This window comes from Ctenocephalides felis, unplaced genomic scaffold (assembly GCF_003426905.1).
Source record: "Ctenocephalides felis isolate EL2017-DRISC unplaced genomic scaffold, ASM342690v1 CF-g0.4_SCAFFOLD_00845, whole genome shotgun sequence".
NCBI lineage: Eukaryota > Metazoa > Arthropoda > Insecta > Siphonaptera > Pulicidae > Ctenocephalides > Ctenocephalides felis.
Window position 1 is genome coordinate 10,172,626 of NW_020536999.1, and position 21,534 is coordinate 10,194,159.

At 31.2% G+C, this 21,534-nt stretch overlaps 1 protein-coding gene across 2 annotated transcripts in view; it reads left to right on the top strand.

Annotated features, from left to right (window-relative positions):
• The window catches only part of LOC113370980 (neuropathy target esterase sws), a 64,876-nt gene that overhangs the window by 40,148 nt on the left and 3,194 nt on the right, over nt 1-21,534 (top strand). Inside the window, exons 15-25 of one of the 2 annotated variants that reach the window (XM_026611645.1) lie at nt 103-416; nt 1,853-1,931; nt 2,003-2,179; nt 2,480-2,636; nt 4,068-4,226; nt 5,710-5,942; nt 6,010-6,201; nt 6,263-6,418; nt 6,583-6,702; nt 6,784-6,970; nt 13,053-13,169. In XM_026611645.1, coding sequence (XP_026467430.1) covers nt 103-416; nt 1,853-1,931; nt 2,003-2,179; nt 2,480-2,636; nt 4,068-4,226; nt 5,710-5,942; nt 6,010-6,201; nt 6,263-6,418; nt 6,583-6,702; nt 6,784-6,970; nt 13,053-13,169 — 1,891 coding nt within the window. Of the gene's footprint in view, nt 1-102; nt 417-1,852; nt 1,932-2,002; nt 2,180-2,479; nt 2,637-4,067; nt 4,227-5,709; nt 5,943-6,009; nt 6,202-6,262; nt 6,419-6,582; nt 6,703-6,783; nt 6,971-13,052; nt 13,170-17,609; nt 17,727-21,534 lie in introns of both variants that reach the window. The other variant, XM_026611650.1, reaches the window with a different exon arrangement.

A 21,534-nucleotide genomic window follows, 5' to 3' on the forward strand; every position in this document is an offset into this window, starting at 1 on the left:
ACTAGAATACTATTTATTTTTAAAAATATTCAACATTTACCAAAAACTTAATACTTTATGACTATATAAAAATATAAATTCATCCTTTATCCATTTATCCAGGAAATTGGTCTAATATACGTCATGTCAGGACACCTGACAGCAACCCAAAGACCTCTATCATCCCTCGCCCTGGCCAACACTGGTCCTTGTATGGCCGGAGGTGTGTCCATGGGTACTCAGAGTGGTGGTTCTGGTGCAGGAACCTCGGGTGCAGCTGGTGCCTCTCCTGGACCTCCTGAAGTTCACATGTTCAGTGCATACACTGGTGAGATGATTGGAGGATTGGCGGTGCTCACTGGGGAACCTAGTTTCTTCAATATTAAGGCGAAACATTCGTCGAAGATTGCTATTGTTTCTAAGACTACTTGCTATACGTAAGTGATAATGGAAATATACATATCCTAAATTTTCCTTATCCTGATAATGGAAATATACATACTCTAACTTTTCCTTATCATTCTTCCTTGGTACTAAACTCGTATCACAGTGAAAATGTCTATGCATTTGCTGTGCGATCAGGCGTATTTTACATATAAGCAAACCTAGAAAGAATGTTATAAAAACATCTATGTGACGCGGATTTATAACATACTATTTTATATATAAAATACGCCTGCTCGTACAGCAATTAGATAGCACTAGGGTTTGTCGGTTTTCAAAAACCGGTTTTTTGGCGAAAATTATGGATTTCGAAAACCGGTTTTTTAGTGAAAAAAGTCGGTTTCCACTGTAGAAATAGAAAATGACAAATATAGCCAAATATGAAAGATAGATGAAAGCGTTTTGATTCTAGAAATCATATCGGTTCAATAGCATTTCATATCTTATCAGTCTGCAATGGTTCCCAGAAAGGTTTTATATATATATATTAATTTAGATTTTTATACCAGTGTATATATTAATTTAAATCAGTGTGACTTCTTCTTGAAGAAGTAACTTACTCTACTCAAACATAAAAAAAAAGTTTTAAACCCTAAAGGCCACAAATTAAAGAACAAAAAACTAATAAAGAATTATTATATCAGGCTTTAAAAACGATTAAGCATTATTTGGTTGCAAGTATGAGAGTATTTTCTATTTTAGAAAATTTTGTGAGTTAACAAAAGACACGTCTAAGTAGCAATTCGATAGACGTTCTCAGTTTTTTGAAATCATATTTTATTAAACAAAAAAACAATTAGAATGTTTAAAATTAATTGATTAAAATTGCTCGGAACAATACCTGAGTTTAGTTTTATTGTTTTTAAAACTAAAATTGATATTAACAAGTATGTATCTAATATTTTTTTATTTTTTTTTTTAATTTAATGAATTTTTGTTGCTTATTAATGTATTATTTTTATTTATTCAAAAACTTCCCTTTCGTTATCATAAAAATATTTTCATTCTTTTATGTGAAAATGATGCATGAGTAGCGAATAATTATTTTCAAAGTTATATCAAGATAAATTATTATTTTTTAGTTCTACTAATTAAAATTAAAGTAATTTTGTTTACTATCTATAAAACTGAACAATAAATAAATTTAGTCAAATACTGCTCTAAATTACACTAAATTTGCGGATAAATTACAGAATATTCGGGCAAAAATTTATTTTCCATATAAAATTTGAAAACCGATTAAAACCGGTTTTTTAGCAAAATTAAAATTCGAAAACCAGTTTTCTGAAATGTCGGTTTTTGTATAAACCCTAGATAGCACTTTCACTGTTAGTACTAAGAAAGAAGAATAATATAGTGTTGCCATTATAACACTATGTTATTATATGTATTATTATTTGCCTTATTATATGTATTATTATTTTTTTAGCATTATGAGAGAACGTCCACACGTAGTACTGCATATTTCTCATAGCGTTGTAAAAAGACTGACTCCATTCGTAAGACAGGTATGTTACTATGAGTTTTTAAAATAAATTTTGATAACGATCCATGAAGATTGAAGTTTATTCTTTTATAGGTTGATTTTGCACTTGACTGGCAATTTATCGAATCTGGAAGGGCTGTGTATAGACAAGGCGATGAAAGCGATTCTACTTATATTGTTCTTTCTGGTCGTGTTAGATCTGTTATCAAACATGCTAATGGTAAAAAGGAACTTGTTGGTGAATATGGTAAAGGAGATATGGTTGGAATTGTAAGTATAAGGGTTAAGGAATTGTTTTATGAAGTCAATCAGAATTCTTTATTATTGTAACTTTTGGAATGTCCATTGGAGAAACTTTCATTGATTATTTCAAGACTTTTTGTATATAAGGAAATATAATTATTTCATTCTTAAGAATTAATCATGATAAATTAAAACCATACCAATACCAACTTATGATATAAATCTTATCGGCATATGACATTTTTAGTTTAAACTAAGGTTTACCTTTTTTATTGATAATTCATTTTTTTATCGATGCTTTACTAATTTTATTATTATCTTTTCCAGGTTGAGATGGTCAGCGGTCAACCAAGAGGCACAACCGTAATGGCAATTCGAGATTCAGAATTGGCAAAACTTCCAGAAGGATTATTCAATGCTATCAAACTGAAATATCCAATTGTCGTATCAAGACTTATTAGTTTACTCGGACAGAAAATTATGGGTAAATAAATAAATCAAATTTCTAAATATTTGAACATTTTTTAGAATAGAAACTAGATGCAATATATAATTTTTTGTCGACGATTTCGGGAGCACGGATCAACCGATTTGAATGATTGAAAAAACATTTGAATTGTATTAATAGGGAAAAGTACTGATTAGTTTCTAAGAGAGGCAGGTTTAGCAATTGCAGAGATACAGAACAAAAAGAATTTCAACTACCAAAAAATAAAAAATGAAATTTTTTACATATCTTCACGTTTCAGAAGTTTCTGAACATTTAGGCAAACTTCAGAAAAAATTAATGTGTGTTTTTTTTGTAAAGCGAACAAAATACCTTTATGCATCCCAGACTAGGTCTTTTGTCTGGGTATGTCAGACACAATACCGCCTGGGTATAATACCGTTTAAAAACCGTTTAAAACCTCCGTCGTTAGGCAATACTTTGTGGGGGGAGGATCTAGAATGTTATCGTTTTTTGCACTGATTTTATACTTATCTTTTAAATGTATGGGTATGTGTGGAGACAATTTTTCGTCGACGATTTCGGGCGCACGGATGAACCGATCTGAAAAATTCGAAAAGCAATCGATTCTTATTGATAGGGTGATGTGTTGATTATTTTTTAGGAAAGGCAGGTCCATCCGTTACGGAGATACGGAGCAAAGAGTGCAGAAAATAGAAATCGAGTTTTTGAGAGAACGGCGTATCCGATTTGAATAATTTAAAAAACATTCAGTTTCTTATGTTAGAAAGAAGTGATTAGTTTATGCCAAAGGCAGGTCCAACCGTTTCGGAGATACGGAGCCAAATGTGCTAAAATGGGAGTTTTTGAGAGAACTAACAATAAGCATCCGATTTGAATGATTCAAAAAAAAATCTGATTGTGTTGACAAACCGATTGCTTTTGGAGAAATAATTTTTTTTCTTTCAATTTTTTTTTTTATTTCCAATGATTTTTTTTTTGAGTATCGAAAATAATTCGGATTTTAATTTTAATTTTAACTAAATGCTTACTTATATACTACAAATAAATAATTTTAACTTTGCAATTCAGTTTATATAATTCTAATAAATATTGGACAATGTCCTTCATTTTAAATTCGATTAATACAGTTTTGTTTATTTACTTTTCATACAAACATATATAAATGTCATCGTTCAATTTACAAACTCTTATATTTTGTCTATAAAATACGAATATTGAACAAAGTTACAGTACTTATAACAATCTATCTGAATCTATTTGAAAACATTTAATATTTCTCGAACATTTCATTACGGTACGGAAAGTTCCACTAATTTGCCTCAAGGCACGATGCCATACACCACTAGTTATTATGTGTTTTTTTATTTATGATTTATTGGCTTTATAAACTAGTTACTATGTGTTATTATATAGATTTCAATTGTGTTTTCGTTTTTTTCTTAGGAACTTGGCAAAATCCACAAATCCATAGGCCTTTGACTACGGGAGGAGAACGCACATTGAGACAACAGAATTTTTCTACAGTAGCCTTAGTTCCAGTTTCCGATGATGTACCTCTGACTGCCTTTGCTTACGAGTTGTATCACTCGTTATGTGCAATTGGTAAGAAGAATTAATGCCCTTCTACCATCAAGTTTAATCTATATCTTGAGCATAAATGATATTTTGGATTCATGTCTGCCCGTTCTACGATAACAAATTTAATTTGTATTAAACGATATATAGCTGAGAATCTTGACACTAATGGACAAGTTAATGTTATTTACACTGATTTCAGTAAAGCTTTTGACAAAATTGATCATAACATTCTTCTTACTAAATTATCTAATCTTCTACTATCTTCACTTATTCACTTTTTTAAGAGTTATCTTCATAATCGTAAACAGTTTGTCTATCTTAATGGATTCTTGAGCAACATTGAAAATATTAGTTCAGGTGTTCCTCAGGGATCCATTCTTGGTCCACTACTATTTATTATTTTTATTAATGACATTTCTGATATTATTAGCTGTCCACATTTATTATTTGCAGATGATCTGAAACTATATCTCAAAATAAATTCTATTGATGACTGCTTATTATTACAGTCTCAACTTGACTTTTTCCAATCTTGGTGTATCTATTACAAATTACATCTAAATATATCAAAGTGCAAGATTCTTAGTTTTACACATAAGCGCGTTCCAATACTTTTTGATTATAAAATTTCTAACACCAGCATTGATAGATGTAATAAAATTTCAGATTTAGGAGTTCTATTTGATTCTGGTTTGTTTTTCACAGATCATGTAACTGATATTTGTAATAGAGCACATCAATCTTTAGGTTTGATACTGAGAAATTGTAAACAATTTAAGTCTATCAATGCACTTCTTTGCATGTACTATTCTATTGTACGTTCAAAATTAGAATACGGTTAGATTATTTGGCATCCTCATCATATCAACAACTCTGATGCGATAGAGAAGGTTCAGCGAAAATTTCTGAAATACCTTTATTATAAAACATATAAAATTTACCCTGAACACAACACTTTACTAAAAGAATTTGGTATTCCTTCCCTTGCCTTATGTCGATTTATCTGTACAATTATGTTCTTATTTAAGCTTTGCAATAATTCTATAGACTGTCCTCTTATTCTCAATCAACTATCCTTTAATGTTCCAGGGCTATCTTCGCGTTCACAATTATTTTTCAATTATCCTACTTCTAAATCTAATTTTCTCTTAAATTCGCCAATTTTACTTATGTACTCTAACTTTAACTTAATTAATAATGAAATAGATATTCACAACATTTCACCTAATCAAATAATCTTCATCTGTGCAAGTTAACCGTTTTATTTTCTTTTATAATATCTTATTATTTTATCGTATTCTGTTTATAAATAATATTGTTATATTCTGCATTATATGTAATTTTATGTAAAGCATTTTATGTTAATAACTATATATTGTAATTTTGTATATATTTTAATTGTTATTCATTATGTAAAATAATTGTATTTTTGAGTCCTCTTGGAGAAATCTGTGGGCTATATATTCAAATAAATAAATAAATAAATATTTATATTTTCCCCTTCTAGGACCAACCCTAAGACTGACCTCAGAAGTAATGCGCAAGACTCTAGGAGCAGGCATAATGGATGCCAATAGTGAATATCGCCTGTCAGGCTGGTTAGCGCAGCAGGAAGACCAACACAGAATGTCTCTGTATCAATGTGATAATGGACTCACACCCTGGACACAAAGATGTGTCCGACAGGCTGATATCGTGCTGATTATTGGTTTAGGCGAAAGAGCTCCAAGTGTTGGAAAGGTAATAGATTTTTATTTTTCATTAATACCGATACCTACCACTGTTATTTATTTAATTGTATTTTCAGATTGAGAAAGAGATTGAACGTTTGGCAATGAGAACACAAAAGGAACTGGTGTTGCTCCATCGGGAAGTCTTAGGTGCACCTTGCAGACCCCAGAACACAGTTGCGTGGTTGAATATGAGAAACTGGGTTTCTTCACATCATCACATACAATGTCCAAAGAGGATGTTTACTAGGAAAAGCCAATATAGAATAGTAAGTATAAATGATACGTTCAAATATAGAATTCGCTTTACTAATTTTTTGTTTACTTTAGAATGAGTTGTACTCGAAAGTTTTGATGTCAGAACCAAATCTCCATTCTGATTTCTCAAGATTAGCACGTTGGCTCACCGGAACTTCAGTTGGTCTGGTTCTCGGTGGAGGTGGAGCCAGAGGTGCTGCTCATGTTGGAATGGTCAGAGCTATACAGGTAAAAAAAAAAAAAAAAATTCCTTAGCATCATTTGCTTGTCCTCTGAAAATAAATGTAATTATCTAGTTACAATAAATGTAATTATCTAGTTACAAAGTGTGTTAATTTTAACAAATTGTATGTAAGGTTAATAATATATTAACTGTTTTTTACATTTTTCAGGAGGCTGGTATACCAATTGATATGGTAGGAGGAGTAAGCATAGGATCTTTCATCGGAGCACTGTGGTGCTCTGAGAAAAATATTACGACTGTGACCCAAAAAGCTAGAGAATGGGCTAGGGTGAGCTCTAATTTTGCTCGATTGATTTAAATAAATATTTTACCTTACAAAACTTTAACCTATTTAATTATTTTTTACCAGAAAACTAACCAATGGTGGAGAACCTTACTAGATCTCACGTACCCCATAACATCAATGTTTTCCGGAAGGGATTTCAATCAGACAATTCGAGGTACATTTGGGGATACTCATATCGAAGACTTGTGGTTACCATTCTTCACACTGACCACGGATTTAACAGACAGTTGTATGAGGGTGCATAGACACGGTAAGTCATTTATTTCGATTTAAACTTGATTTTGTTTGCTTGGGAGAAATAGTTTATTAAGAGATGTATTGGGAATAAATAGTACTAGTCAACAAAAAATATAATTGACAAAGATTTTGCATTATGATTAAAAATTTTGTCATCCACTTTGATTGGTGGTTCTGTTCCACAAAAAAGGACGCAAACTGAAATAAGATTTTTTTTACCAAAACATTTAAAGATTGGTGTAGATTCTTGGATTGTGTTAATACTACATGTTGACGAGAAAATTGGACAAAGTAAACAAATAAAAGTACAAAGTAAAGCAAATTTGATATAAAAAAATTTCACATACATATAAAAAGTGTTTTTCTGGACGTTTTATCAGTTCTTCAGTAATTTATCTTTCGGTTTCAAGTAATTATTTTTATAACATATTCAGGACACTTTAGGACAAAAAAATCAATAATGAAATTTTTGCATATTTTCACATTCCGTATATTTTGGAATACCTTAGAGAAAAATAAAAGTTTGTATGTTTGTACTAGGTCTTTTGTTTGAGTATAATGCTGACTGAAACCGTCGCTTATCTTTTGCTTCTCATTTCTAAGGAAACCGCCGTTAGACATTACTTCATGGGGGGAGGATCTAAAATGCTATGATTCTCTCTCTTAAATATACTTTCTTCCTTGTTAGTGCCATTTCTATAACAAATTTTATGTTTTCAACTTCAGGGCAAAAAAATCAATAATGGAAATTCTGGCATATTTTCTCTTTTCAAGTCTTCGAAATATTTTAAAATATCTTAGAGAAAAATGAAAGTTAAAGCGAAGGAAATCAGTTCTTTTGTTTGGGTATGTCGGGCTCAATACCGCCTCGGTTTAATGCGTACTAAAACTTTTGCTTATTTTTTGCCTTTTATACCCAAAAAATCTGCCGTTAGGCAACACTCTGTGGGGGGAGGATCTAGAATGCTATGATTCTCTCTCTTAATCACACTTTCATCCTAATTAGTTCATTTGTATGCATGTGTATTAGTATGTATATGCGGATACAATCTTACATCGACGATTTCAAGAGCACGGATCAACTGATTTGAATTATTAAAAAAAACATTCGATTTCTATTGATACGGAGACGTGCTGATTAGTTTTTGGGAGAGATTTTCTATAACAAATTTTATGTTTTCAACTTCAGGGCAAAAAAATAAATAATGGAAATTTTCGCATATTTTCTCTTTTCAAGTCTTCTAAATATTTTAAAATATCTTAGAGAATAATGAAAGACAAAGCAAAGGAAATGCCTTAACGAATATCAGACTAGGTCTTTTGTCTGAGTATGTCGTGCTCAAGATCGCCTGTGTATAATACGTATTAAAAACCTTCGCTTATTTTCTGCCTTTTATACCCAAGGAAACCGCCGTTAAACATTACTTCGTGGGGGGAGGATCTAGAATACTATGATTCTCTGTCTTAATTATAGTTTTTTTCTAATTAGTGTCATTTGGATGGGTGTGTATATGTACGTATATGCGGATACGATTTTACATCAATGATTTCAAGAGCACGGATCAACCGATTTGATTGATTAAATAAACGTTCGATTCATGATGATAAGAAAGCGTGCTTTGATTAGTTTTTGGTAAAGGCAGGTCTCGCCGTTTTGGATAGAATTTCTATAACAAATTTTATGTTTTTCACTTTAGGGCAAAAATATCAATATGAAATTTTTTGCATATTTTTTTAGAATTTTTAAGAATACCTTAACAGAAAAATGAAAATTTGTAAATATTTTTTTGTATAGCGAAGGCAATGCCTTTACGAATACCAGACTAGGTCTTTTGTCTGGGTATGTCGGGTTTAATACAGCCTGGGTTTAACACCGACTAAATACTTTATGAGGAGAGGATCTAGAATGCTATGCTCTTGATTATACTTTCCTCCTAGTAAGTACACATTTTTATGTGTATGTATGTGTGGATACATTCTTATATCGACGATTTCAAGGGCACGGATCAACCGATTTGAATGATTCAAAAAACTTTCAATTCGTATTGAAAGGAGTCGTCATTTTACTTGTCTTAAGGCAAAATGCCACTCACACCTAGTTACAATTATAATTGTTGACAAGTGCTATTTATTTAATATTTCAACTAGAGTTTATTTATATCCGGGCTAGAATTAGGGGCATCTTGTAATAGAATGAATTTTACACGTTATACAGTGGAACCCCGTTATTTTTGGATGTGGATTTTGCCTCGCATTATTTTCCGCATAATACGCCACCAGAAAAACGTCTTAACGGGGTTTCACTGTGTATAATAAATTCTTCACATGACAAATTTAATATATAGAATGTAGATTTTTCTTCGAATTAGTAAACAAAATTGTTTGTTGACAGTTTGGTACAATTTGATTTTCATGTATTAGTGTAGATTAGTTTTATATATTTTTATATATATACTTGGTGTTAACTAATGAGTTAATGAAGCCAGAATTAATATAATTAAATTTTTGTTTTTCAAAATTTATCTTAAATCATATTTAAGTATAGTTTGTTCGGCTTTGTAGATATTTTTATATTTTTTAGTTGTGTTTGTACATCACTCATTATGTTTTGTAGCTAAACATTTATTCATCAACTTATTATAGGATCATAAATATATATATATATATATATATATATATATTCATACATATACAAATGTATATGGCTTTTATGTATATTTATTTCAATATTCGAGGAAGCAATTATTTTCCTTGTCGCTGAGCTTGACCAATGGGTTTCCGTACCAAAAAAATACTACTGCATTTTTTTTTATGTTTATGTTGTGTTTTGTGATTTTGTTTTGAGTTTTCTCTACTTTCTATCTTCAATTTTTTTTCTGTTTGAATAGCTTACGATTAGATTTCTTTCTTCGATGCAAAAAATACTCACAGCCTCGAGTGACAAATGTAATATAATTATAACACTACTATTGTACTGCTGGTTTTAATTAACATTTATAATTTGTTAAAAATATTCTGAATGTTATCGATTAAAAAATTGTGTCATTATACAATTTGTCACTCGTGGTGAAACATTTGCATAATTTTTTTACCTCGCAACTCATTTTTCTCAATTCTTTATAAAATCTTATTTTAGCTTTTTTCAGGATGACTTTTCTCCTCTACTTTTTAAAGTGCAGATTTTGACAACGTTCATAAAATTCACAAAAAATTCTTCAAACGCCCAACCATACGTTTTATGTTATTTTATTTATTTTTTTTATAAATTTTGGATGGTAATTTTTCAATATCGCGTATAAAATTGTCTAGTAAATTTTGTATAACATTTTCGAAATGAATTTTATTTCTGGCTTCTTTTAATATTACATTTTAATGTTGTAAGTAAAATGTTTTACAGGTGCGCATTAATCATATATAAATGTTTTCATATTAATATATATATATATATATATATATATATATATATATCAAAAATATATAACTATATAAGCATGTATCATATGTATGTAATTAATATGACTTATATATTTATAATTAACATAAATAACGAGGGCTGCATTAAAATTTTTATAAAATATCTTATAAATTATTAATATTTAAAAAAATATTATATTATATTTAGAAAAATGATTTCAAATGCTTACATGCTTGCTATCATAAAATATTACACAAAAATACACAAATTATATGTGCTTTTTCTCATAACGGCATGAAAGACAAAAATAATCATTGTAATTATAAGTATTTACTGAATGCTTATTAAAATTATATATACATATATTGTTATTAACATCTAATTATATGTACGGAATTATATTTACTTAAAACATCAAATTTGAACTCAAATTTGAGGGTTTAGTTACAAGAGACCCTGGTTCAAATGTATTTGAAGGACTTCTGTTGAAAACCAAATTTAATTTTATTATTTACCAAAAGCTTGTATGTATGATTATTTTTTTTTATCAAAATCAAATTAAAATTGTGGTAGATTTATTTTATTAAATATTTACTTTACATCAACTGTCATACACTAATTTGAAGAAAAGTCGATACAACATTTTGTACAAAATTTTGTAATCATTTTTTACAATTTGTTATGTGAGTTAAATTTTATATTTAGCCTTTGCTTCAATATAAATTACTATATTTAAATTTATATTCATATTAAGAGTTTAATAATCGGTCATAACATTAAAGTCATGAATTTTATTAAAAATTAATTCTAAATTTTCTAAATTTAGGATAAAGTACTAGTCTTCATTCAGTGGCACTAAAATTAAATTTAGAAACTAAAATTGGTAAAAATAGAATTTGAAATATTGCAAAGGAAAAAGTTATAATTTGTTTATCCTCAAAACAGAAAAATACAATAATATATGGTATGCAAAATCTGTGGTATGTAAAACTTTTGTATTTTTAATAATTTTTCAAAATTTTACTAAAATAAACTTTTTTACAAAAGGCACTTCGGGGTGTCCAATCACGTGATCATTTTTTCAAGGATTTTTGGATCTCTTCCTCCTTTCGGTGATTTGTGGTGATATTCAAAACCACCCCTCCCTCCCCAACAAATTTTTTTTATTTTTTTTTAAATGTTTAAATTTAAATAAAAATCAGATGAAAAATAAATACACATGATACCATACTATACACCTCTCCCAAACGTGATATTTCGTGATTTTTGTCAAACAAAATTCAATCCATCGGGAGAGTCCGCGATTGTCGTCGGCAATGTTCGCTCTGTGACGTCAGAGTTTCTTCTATGTTTGAGCACTTATTTTGCGCTCGACTAGCAGTCCATGTAATATAATGCCTAGATCTGCAGATAATACATATTGCACATTTACTTTTTTGTAAAAATTGTTATAAATGCAACAGTTTTAATATTTACATTACAATGCAGTGCATTAGGGCATGTCCATTAATCACGTGACGTTTTTAGGAGGAGGGTGTGTTTGACAAAAAATCACAAATTGTCACATGGGGAAAGTAGGGGTATAATAAGATATTATGTGTATTTACTTTTACCTGATTTAAAAAAAAAAATCCAAACATTTTCAAATAAAATCAATAATTTCATACATTTTTCTCGTAACTAAAATTACACGTAATGTTTGGCGGGGGAGGGAGGGTAATTTTGAATATCACCATGTGTCATCAAGGGGGAGGTAGGGGTTCAAAAATCCTTAAAAATGTGATCACGTGATTAATGAACGCCCTCTTACCTTACCATGGATTATTATTTCTTCTGCTTTTTGATATTAGGATAAGCAAACTATGAGTGCCTTTTAATTTGCCACATGTAGTTTTTCAAACTCTTCAAATTGTTACATATGTTAGTTTTTAAATTCAGTTTTACTACGACTACAGCCGAAACGTATGGATCTTAGAATGAACTTTTAAAGAAGCTCGTATTTTTTATTGATATTATGCCTGGTTATTAGACTCAAATATTTATATCAACGTCCAATTTGAAATTATACATTATAATTCACAACTATAATTTCAAACCATTTACTGCATTAATGGGGCAATTCTGCCGTAACAGAGCTCATAAAATAGCGTTGTCGTGGCTTGTTGCTTGTTTATTTAATGCTTGTTTATTAATAATGGAAATTGTATTGATGTCTATTTGCCCTGCGAGCAGACGTATTTTATATATAAACAAGCAAGGAAGAATCTTACGATAACAGAATCTGCGATGATGCATTTATCGTAAGATTCTTCTTTGCTTGTTTGTATGTGAAATGCACCTGATCGTACAGAAACTTGATAGACATTTTCATAATTTTCACTACCATGAACAAGCATAAGAGAGCGTTGCCATGACAACGCTATGTTATGAGCTCCGTTACGGCAGAATTGTCCCATAAGTATTCAAGTCGAGAGTATCGTGGAACTACATTACATTTGAATCTTGTATTCTTTCTGTATTTTTAAAATTTAACTCACATACCTACGAATTGTACAAATGACTTTCGTCCCAAAACACACTACTTCTTGTTACCGAATTAATATGAATCGAGTGTTGCGTCTTTTACCGTTACGTTACCGTTACGTTATTGTTACGTTGTCGTGATCGTGTTTGCATCCAGGTTCGCTGTGGCGCTACGTCCGCGCATCGATGAGCCTGAGCGGCTACATGCCGCCCCTTTGCGATCCCGCCGACGGACATCTGCTCATGGACGGAGGATACGTCAACAATTTACCAGGTATACGAGGATAGACGGAAAAGATCATAACAGACAAATGTTGTGGCAAGGCCATGTTACGCCCCGACTTGCATACATTAGGCTACTGCATCACACAGAATACTGTCAAAATGTCCATGTGTTAGCTGTGCATTCAGGCGTTTTACACATAAACTGCAACGTCACTCGTATGTTATGAAGCTAGGTCATAAAAACCCTGTTATCTAACATAGTTTTTTTTGATATTTGTGCGGTTTCTGGGTTAGGTTTTCTACCTGACAAACTGAAAAACACGCCTGACTGCACAGCGACCACATGGGTTTTGTCAACATTTAGTATGGAAAGTTCTTCATAACATAGCCTTGCCATAACATTGGTCTGTTGTGCGGCAGAATCGGTCCCTGAGAGATCAATTTTGCCTGAAAATTGGCAGTCCTTTTGGAATTACATTAAGCACGAAAGGAGGAAATGAGATTTTTCGTGTGGACATTATTATAAGTGTAATATCTCGGTTTCATGCTTTAACTTATATGGCGAACTAAGGAGACAACATTAAACTGTTCAAAATAATTGGTATTGAAGCGTTACACTTATAAATAAAATATGCGTGAAGTCTAACTAATGGTATTTTAACATTTGTACTATTTGGAGGTTAGTTATCAGCAGTTGACAGTATCAAAAATTTAAATAAACGCCATAAGTTCTACTTGCAGACAGTTTCCTGACTACAAACACTTTTCAACTTTACAGATTTTTCTTGCTAAATTTTGTTTAAAACGTTAATTAACGTTATATACAGAGTTGTAGATAATTTTATCAGCTTTCTAACGATATATAATACTATTGGAATATTTAAAATATTTAAAACATGAGACCAGAACATCATCAAGAAAACATGAGTTATCGTTACGTTATCGTGAGACATTGCTATATTATTCGAGTTTAAGAGGCCACTTTTCAACTTCACAGATTTTTCTTGCTAAATTTAAAAGGTATGTGTTTGCTTGCGCTCAGCCGTTTTACACATAAAAAATAACCTCCAAAACGTACTTTTATCACAATTTTATCACAAGTGCATAGTTCTGATAAAAACCTACGTGAAGTTAGGTTTTATACGTAGAATGCCTGATCGTACAGCAAATACATAGCTTATTGACAGTTTGTTACTATCAATTCATACGAAGATAGACCCGTAACATAGCGTTACCATAACATTTTATGAAAAAATTGGCACTTATGCCCATAAAATGATTACATTACGCTTTAATGTCAGAACAGTTTTTTTTTAAAAAAAAACGCGGGTTTTAGTGTATGTATGATTTTATAGTATTCTTGGTATACATATTTCATTTTGTTAAATCATGTTTTCTGGATGTTGTTCACTCAATGTGTCGGTAGTCAGAAAGCTGTGGTTATGTATATCTAAGGCGCTTATTAAAATTTTTGGTACTGTCAACTGCTGAATATTAACCTCCAAATAGCACAAATGTGAAAACAATTTTAAATCGACTTCACTCCTCAGTATCCATTATTTTGACCTGCTCAATGTTTACTCTTTAGTGTTGCCATATAACATAAAACATGTAACTGAGAATAGCTTTTGCGCTTATGGTAACATTTTCAACGAGATAAGTGTGAACTTGGCGTAATATGTGTATCCGAGATTCGGCCTTCGGCATGATATAATTCCAATCCCCATCCCGATTTTATCCCCAAACAATTTATTTCAGCATTCAGAGTTGTAAAGATGGTAAAACCAAGGTAAACTTATTTTAATGATTTCTATATTAATATTAATATTATTTTAATAAGTTAACGATTTTTTGCGAGCGCAACTCACTATTGACACACACACTCATTATTATATATGTATGTACTATCTAGAAGTTAGCCAGAAATAAATGTTCGTATTTATTTATTAATTTAAGATCAAATTTAATATTATTATTGTTATTAGCAGGTAAGTGTCTCTCATATTTATTATTCATTTTATTTCTATTTTGGTGCTGGTTTTTCTCTACACTTTGCAGTCGGTAAAAATTTCATGGACACATTTCTCTGGCGCACTGGATTTTCATAATTTTTTTCTTGTCCTGCATGTTTAGTACTAACTTTTTTTTAGTCGATTGTCGGATAATAAAATACGTGTCAGAATTTGTTTTACGGTTTTTAGTCCAGGTAAGGGAGAGTCTGTGACTATTAAGGGGGTATTCTAGTGTAGAAATTCAAAAAAGTCGATTTTTTTCTATTTCATATTTTCAAAGTTTAACTATCTAAGAATATGGGTACGAGAAGGTTTTTGAAAATTTGAAATATTTTCGGAGATATAGCCATTTTACTGACTCGGTCTCCATACTGGTTTGGCTTCACGCAAAACTTTAAATGCGTTTTTCTCAGAACAGACTTTTTCAGTACTGTTGACACGATTTCTCGAGTTTTAATCGACCGATTCACATGAAATGTTCAGAGAGTCTTGTTTATAGACCTATCTGTAGCCCGAACTAGCATCATCCCCAAATTCCAATTTTTACTATATTTAAAAAATTCGAGAAACTCAAAAAACAGTAAAAAAGACACTTTTTTTCAAACAGTCGCCAATTTGTAAAAAAAAAAAATTCTACTCATCGCGAGTTCGAGCGATTGCGACATCATTGTACATTAATAAACTTTTTATTTTTTGCTTTTCCGATGGCTAGGAGGGCTGAAATCATGCCAAGACTGAAACTAACCAATTTTTTCAGACCCCCCACTTCATCAGCTGCCAGTTTTTACAATTTTCACCTTTTTTATTTTTTAATTTTTGTATTGTATTTTAATAATATTAATAAACAAGTGGTAAAAAATGGATAGTAAAAACATCCAATGCTTTCTTTTACGACACTTTAAAAATGACCTAAAATTCATCGCTCTACACTAGAATACTCCCTTAAAAACGTTGATATTTCGTTGAACTGACGTTGCACGTGGCAGTTACGTAAAACTAACGTGATTTAGATTTTTTACACGAATAAGTAACATTTACGTTTTCGTGAGAAAATTGAGAAAATTGGATATGTTTTTGATATTACATCATAGTTGAATGAAATTTTGTGAAACTATTTTCGATAATAATGATATCAAGCGCATTTGAAATTTTAATAATTATTTTTATTTAAAATTTTCAAAATTTACGTAATAAAGGTGGACGATACAAAATTAAGATTCGAATTACAAATAGTTGAAATAAATTTAATATTTCGTCTTTAAAAATAACTGCTCGTGACTATTTTCTATCATCATTGATTATAGTAGGTTATATTTTCGGAGTTTGTCTTTATAAGGGGCACAACTAGTGTGAAATTTTCAAAAAATCGAATTTTCAATTTTTCCATATTTCGATAGGTTATACCTTTAAAAATAATATACCAAAATTTTAAATCGATATCTTAACTAGTTTTTGAGACACAGCCATTTAAAGAGTATATATATAGTATATAGTATGACGATCATTTTATTTTCAACCGCGTTTTTCTCGAAACAGCATTTTCCGAATTTGCTGCAGCGATTACTCAAAAACAAATGAACCGATCACTATGGAATTTTTTTACATGTTCTATATATAGTTCTCCGTAAAATGAACTATCGATTTTTTGATCGGATCAAAAATCGATTTTTGGCAGTCCAAAAACGACCAAAATTTTGGGTAAAATTCGAGTTTTTTTTAAAAAACGCCGTCATTTTGATTTTTTTTCTTTATCGTAGGTCATTTTACAGACAATATTATCTAGTTTAACGAGAATTTTTTTTAAATTTCATCCACGTAGAAGGCCGGAATCGCTGCAGCAGTGAAGGGCCTTTTTTTTGTCGCGCCGTTGGAGATCGATGATAACTTAAAAAATATTCAATTTTTTTCTTCAAAAATTTTACTATGTATTCTTAAAACATGTAATATATTCTAATAAACAAGAATATATTTATTCTTAAAATTTTGAAATGATAAAGTAGTTTTTTTTTTATATAAATCCCAAAAATCGCCTTTTTTTAGGCGGTTACACTAGTTGTGCCCCTTTATCTTGCACGTGTGTATTTTGCCACAGGGATAACTGACTTGAAATTTTGTTCTTAGCGAAGAAATATTAGAAGATCTTGATAAAGTTATATGAACACTCTTAACGATTTATATATCATTTTATTCGTAATTTTATTCTGCATCTTTCGTACAAACAAAGTTTTTTCGTATCTTTTACGGTTTAGATAGTATAGAAGTACTGCCTTTCTCAGGATAACAATTTTTGTTTCCCATAACTTGGGTAAATTATCGGTTTAATACATCAGACTCTCTCCTTCGCCCGTCGTTTAATAGATTTTTTTTGCGTTGGTTAAGCTCGGCAACAACTCAAAACTTCAATTTGCAATTTTTTTCGAAAAATTACTTTGTGTCCTGATAAATTTCTATCACTATTTCATTCCTGGTGCCATCAGGAATCGTTTGGCGTTACGTTCGCGCCAGTATGACAGTTGCGGGCGTCTTTCCGCCAATGTGCGACCCTCAGGATGGACATTTGTTGGTCGATGGGTGCTATGTGAACAATGTACCAGGTAACGAGAAATTATTAGAATTATCTACATATATATAAAAATAAGTTGGGTTTTCCTTCCTGACGATTTAAGTCCAGAACGCACAAACCGATTTCGACAATTTTGCATTCTTTGGAAAGGTCTCGGGCTCCGCAAGGTTTATGGCTAAGAATATTAGTGGTGCATCGTGCTTCAATGCAAATTGCTGGAACTTTACGCACCGTAATTAAAAATTCGAGTAATGACAATAGTGAGAATTATCAGAATTATGCTTGGTTAAGTCAACGAGCAATTCTTGCCGCAAAGAATAATGATGTACACGCACTGAATTTCACCATTCAATCAAAAATTGCTGGCGATTTGGTGACATACCAATGATTCCGACTTGTCTTCCGTTTGACTTCAAACGATTGTAATTTTCAGTTCGCCTTGCGTTCGCAATAACAAGTCGCAAGGCCAATCGCTTTGTGTTTGCGTGATAAATTTCAAATAGATTATTTAGAAAATCATTGTTTTTCACATGGCCGGTTATACGTTGCCTGTTCACGAGTTGGTAAACCATCCGCTTTGTTTGTGTTAACATCAGACCAAAAAACAAAAAATGTGGTTTACCAAAGAGCACTTCAATGAAACGGATAATTTGCGGATTCACTTTCATTTACTTAGAGAAATTCAACTGAAAAACACTTTATTTTTGTAATCGAAATAAATTCACTACTGTTGTGTAATAAAATCAAATTTTTCCTTTTCAAATATAAAACAAACAAAAAATTTCTTCATCTTTCTCACGAAACCATCTGGTGGCAAAACGGAGTTCGTCGGGTAAACGAGGTAATAACAGAGTTGAAAGGGTTATAATAAAACACCAGCCAGCAATTCGCAGGGTTACACCTCAGCCGTGGGGCTGTTAAAATTAAAAGGGCTGCCAGTATATATACAGGGTATCCCAGAATTTCTTATGGGGTGATATGAATGTTGTTTACGTTTACAATTCCAAAGTTTAAATGAACACAAATGATACAAATTGACCATAATAAGTGAAAAATGATCACATTTTGACCAAAGCCTTATATTGTACTTAAAAGCTTTTAACTTCCATGGGATAAATTATTTTTAACTTCCCGTAGGGTAGTTATAGTATTGGGCCGAAAATCGAAAATGAAAATTTTTGCATTCTCGACGTTTTGAAGGTTTCTGAACATTTTGGCATAACTCAGAAAAAATAGATGTGTGTGTGTGTGTGTGTATGTGTGTGTATATATGTATGGAGACAATTTTTTGGGCACACGGATCAACCGATTTGAATGGTTCAAAAAACATTCGATCCCTATTGATAGGGAGATGTGCTGATTAGTTTTTGGCAAAGGCAGGTCCAGCCGTTACGAAGATACGGAGCAAAAAGTACAGAAAATACAAATCGAGTTTTTGAGAGAACGGAGTATCGGATTTGAATGATCTGAAAAACATTCATTCAGTAACGATTGGGAGAAGAGGTGATTAGTTTTTGGCAAAGGCAGGTCCCGCCATTTCGAAGATACAGAGCTAAATGTGCAAAAAATTGCAGTTTTTTGAGTGAACTAAGCGTCCGAATTAAATTATTCAAAGAACTTTTTGCTTGTATTGACAAAACAATTGCATTTGCCTTTGCCACTAGTTTACGATCACGGCTTCAAAGTTTAAATGAACGAAAGTAATAAAAATTGATCATAATAACTGAAATATTGTCACAGTTTGACCAAAGTGCATGGATTATTTTTTTTCCAATTTTTGACATCTTTGTTTCGGCTTGACGTTGAGTTCTGGGACATCCTGTATATATAATTGGACCTTAATAGACTCAAACATCGCTTTAGTATTATCAGCTCACAGTGATCATCATAATCGAGTACAAAATATGATAGTTGTTTAATTTTGAAATTTCTGTACACACAAACTTTTTATTACTCAAGGGAGAGCAACTTTTTCTGCCGAAATATTTTTAAATCAGGTACTTTTGGACACTTTAATTAGTAAGACCAGGAAGTTCAGAACAGATTAAGCCACTGACGAACTTAAAACATTTTTTTAAATCAAACATGGTAACTTTGGTCTTTCTAGTTGACCAGGCAGTCCTTAACCGATTAGGGCAGTGACGTACTAAAATCATTATACTTTCCAAGTTTAAATCTGGTAACTTTGGTCCTTCCAGTTAACCAGGAAGCCAAAAAAATTATACGTACCATGTTCAAATATGAAACTTTGGTCTCTGCAATTAACCAAGAATTCTTCAACCGATTAAGGCAGTGATGTACTCAAAATATTATATTTTTCATGTATGAATCAGATGACTTTGGCCTTTCCAATTGACCAGGACGTCCTTAACCAATTGAGGCATTGATCACCAGAAATATTATATTTTCTATGACTATATCAGATGATTTTGATCTCTCAATTCAACGTGACCAGAAAGACTCTTGCCAAAATAAATTATGGCAGAGGCAGGACTATTATTTGTTCCATACACAAATCTGGTTAATTTTGGTCTTTCCAACTAATATGACCGAGGAATCCAAAACCAATTAAGACAACGGAAGACATTTTAAAAAAATAAGTGGAGCGAGAATTTTTGCGTTCAAAAATAAATTGCAGTACTGAAGAACGTTGCCTGTTCACAGGTTTATTCTGTATTTTAATTTTAATACCTTGGTCAGTTTTATAAGTAACTTTCTGGTAGATTTTTACCTTGCTCGTCATTGCAGTCCCTTTTTTTGGTTTTCTAATTGATTTTTAAATTTGCTCGTCAATGGAGTCCTTTTATATATTCCATTTCGATATTTACTTTGCTCGTCAGTAGAGTCCCTTTTTGTTTTTCTAAATTCATATTCAGCTTGCTCGTCAGTGCATTCGTTTATTTGTACTTTAGTCTAAATTTAGTTTGCTCATCAGTTCTTTTTTTATTTAAATTTTTCAAGCCCAGATTTCACTTTGCTCGTTAGTATTTTCTTTTTTGGAAGGCAAATAAGTGGAACAAGTATTTTTGGATACAGAAATAAATTACAGTGATAAAGGAATGCAGGTTTTTTTCTTCACTATAAACTTAACGATCTATTATTTTTCCAGAACATTTGCTTAGAAAAATAAGAGTTGGACAAAAAATTTGGGCCCACGAATCATTTTGGGAAACTAACAATATCAACCCTAAGCCATATAGCAATCCATAAAATTTCCGAAAATTGGGATTTAATTTTGAATATTGGCAGCTTTTGGTAACTGCAATATTGATATGGTATGGTATGGTATGACTTAACGAAGATGTTGATTTGTTTTTTTCAACCAATATTCAGAAAAAAAGAATTTCTTATGGATCCAAAGGTAAAAGTGCTCGAAAACGTTGTTCGCAAAAATTATGCAAAAGATGCAATAGAAATATTTAATTCTGGAGAAAAGGTAAAGGTACTAACGAAGAAATACCTGCAAATAAAATATTAGACACAACTAAAAAAAAACACACTAACAAATTTTGCACTACTCTACACACTATTGGGATATACTATTGAAGATTGGCAGATTTTGGTGACTGTAGTATTGACAAGAAATTATAATTGGGAGTTTTGATGAAGCTTGCCAATGAATTTCCTTTCACCAATCTTCAAAAAAAAAAAGATCCAAATTTTAAGGATCCAAAGGTAAAAAAGTTTCAAAACGTTATTTGCAGGAAATAAAGTTAATAGATGAAATGGAAAGATTTAAAATGTGATTCTGGAGAAAAGGTGAAGTTACCAAGGAAAAAGTATAATCAAATAAATTATTAGACTACCTTGAGTTACCTAGAATGTCATCAATACTAAAT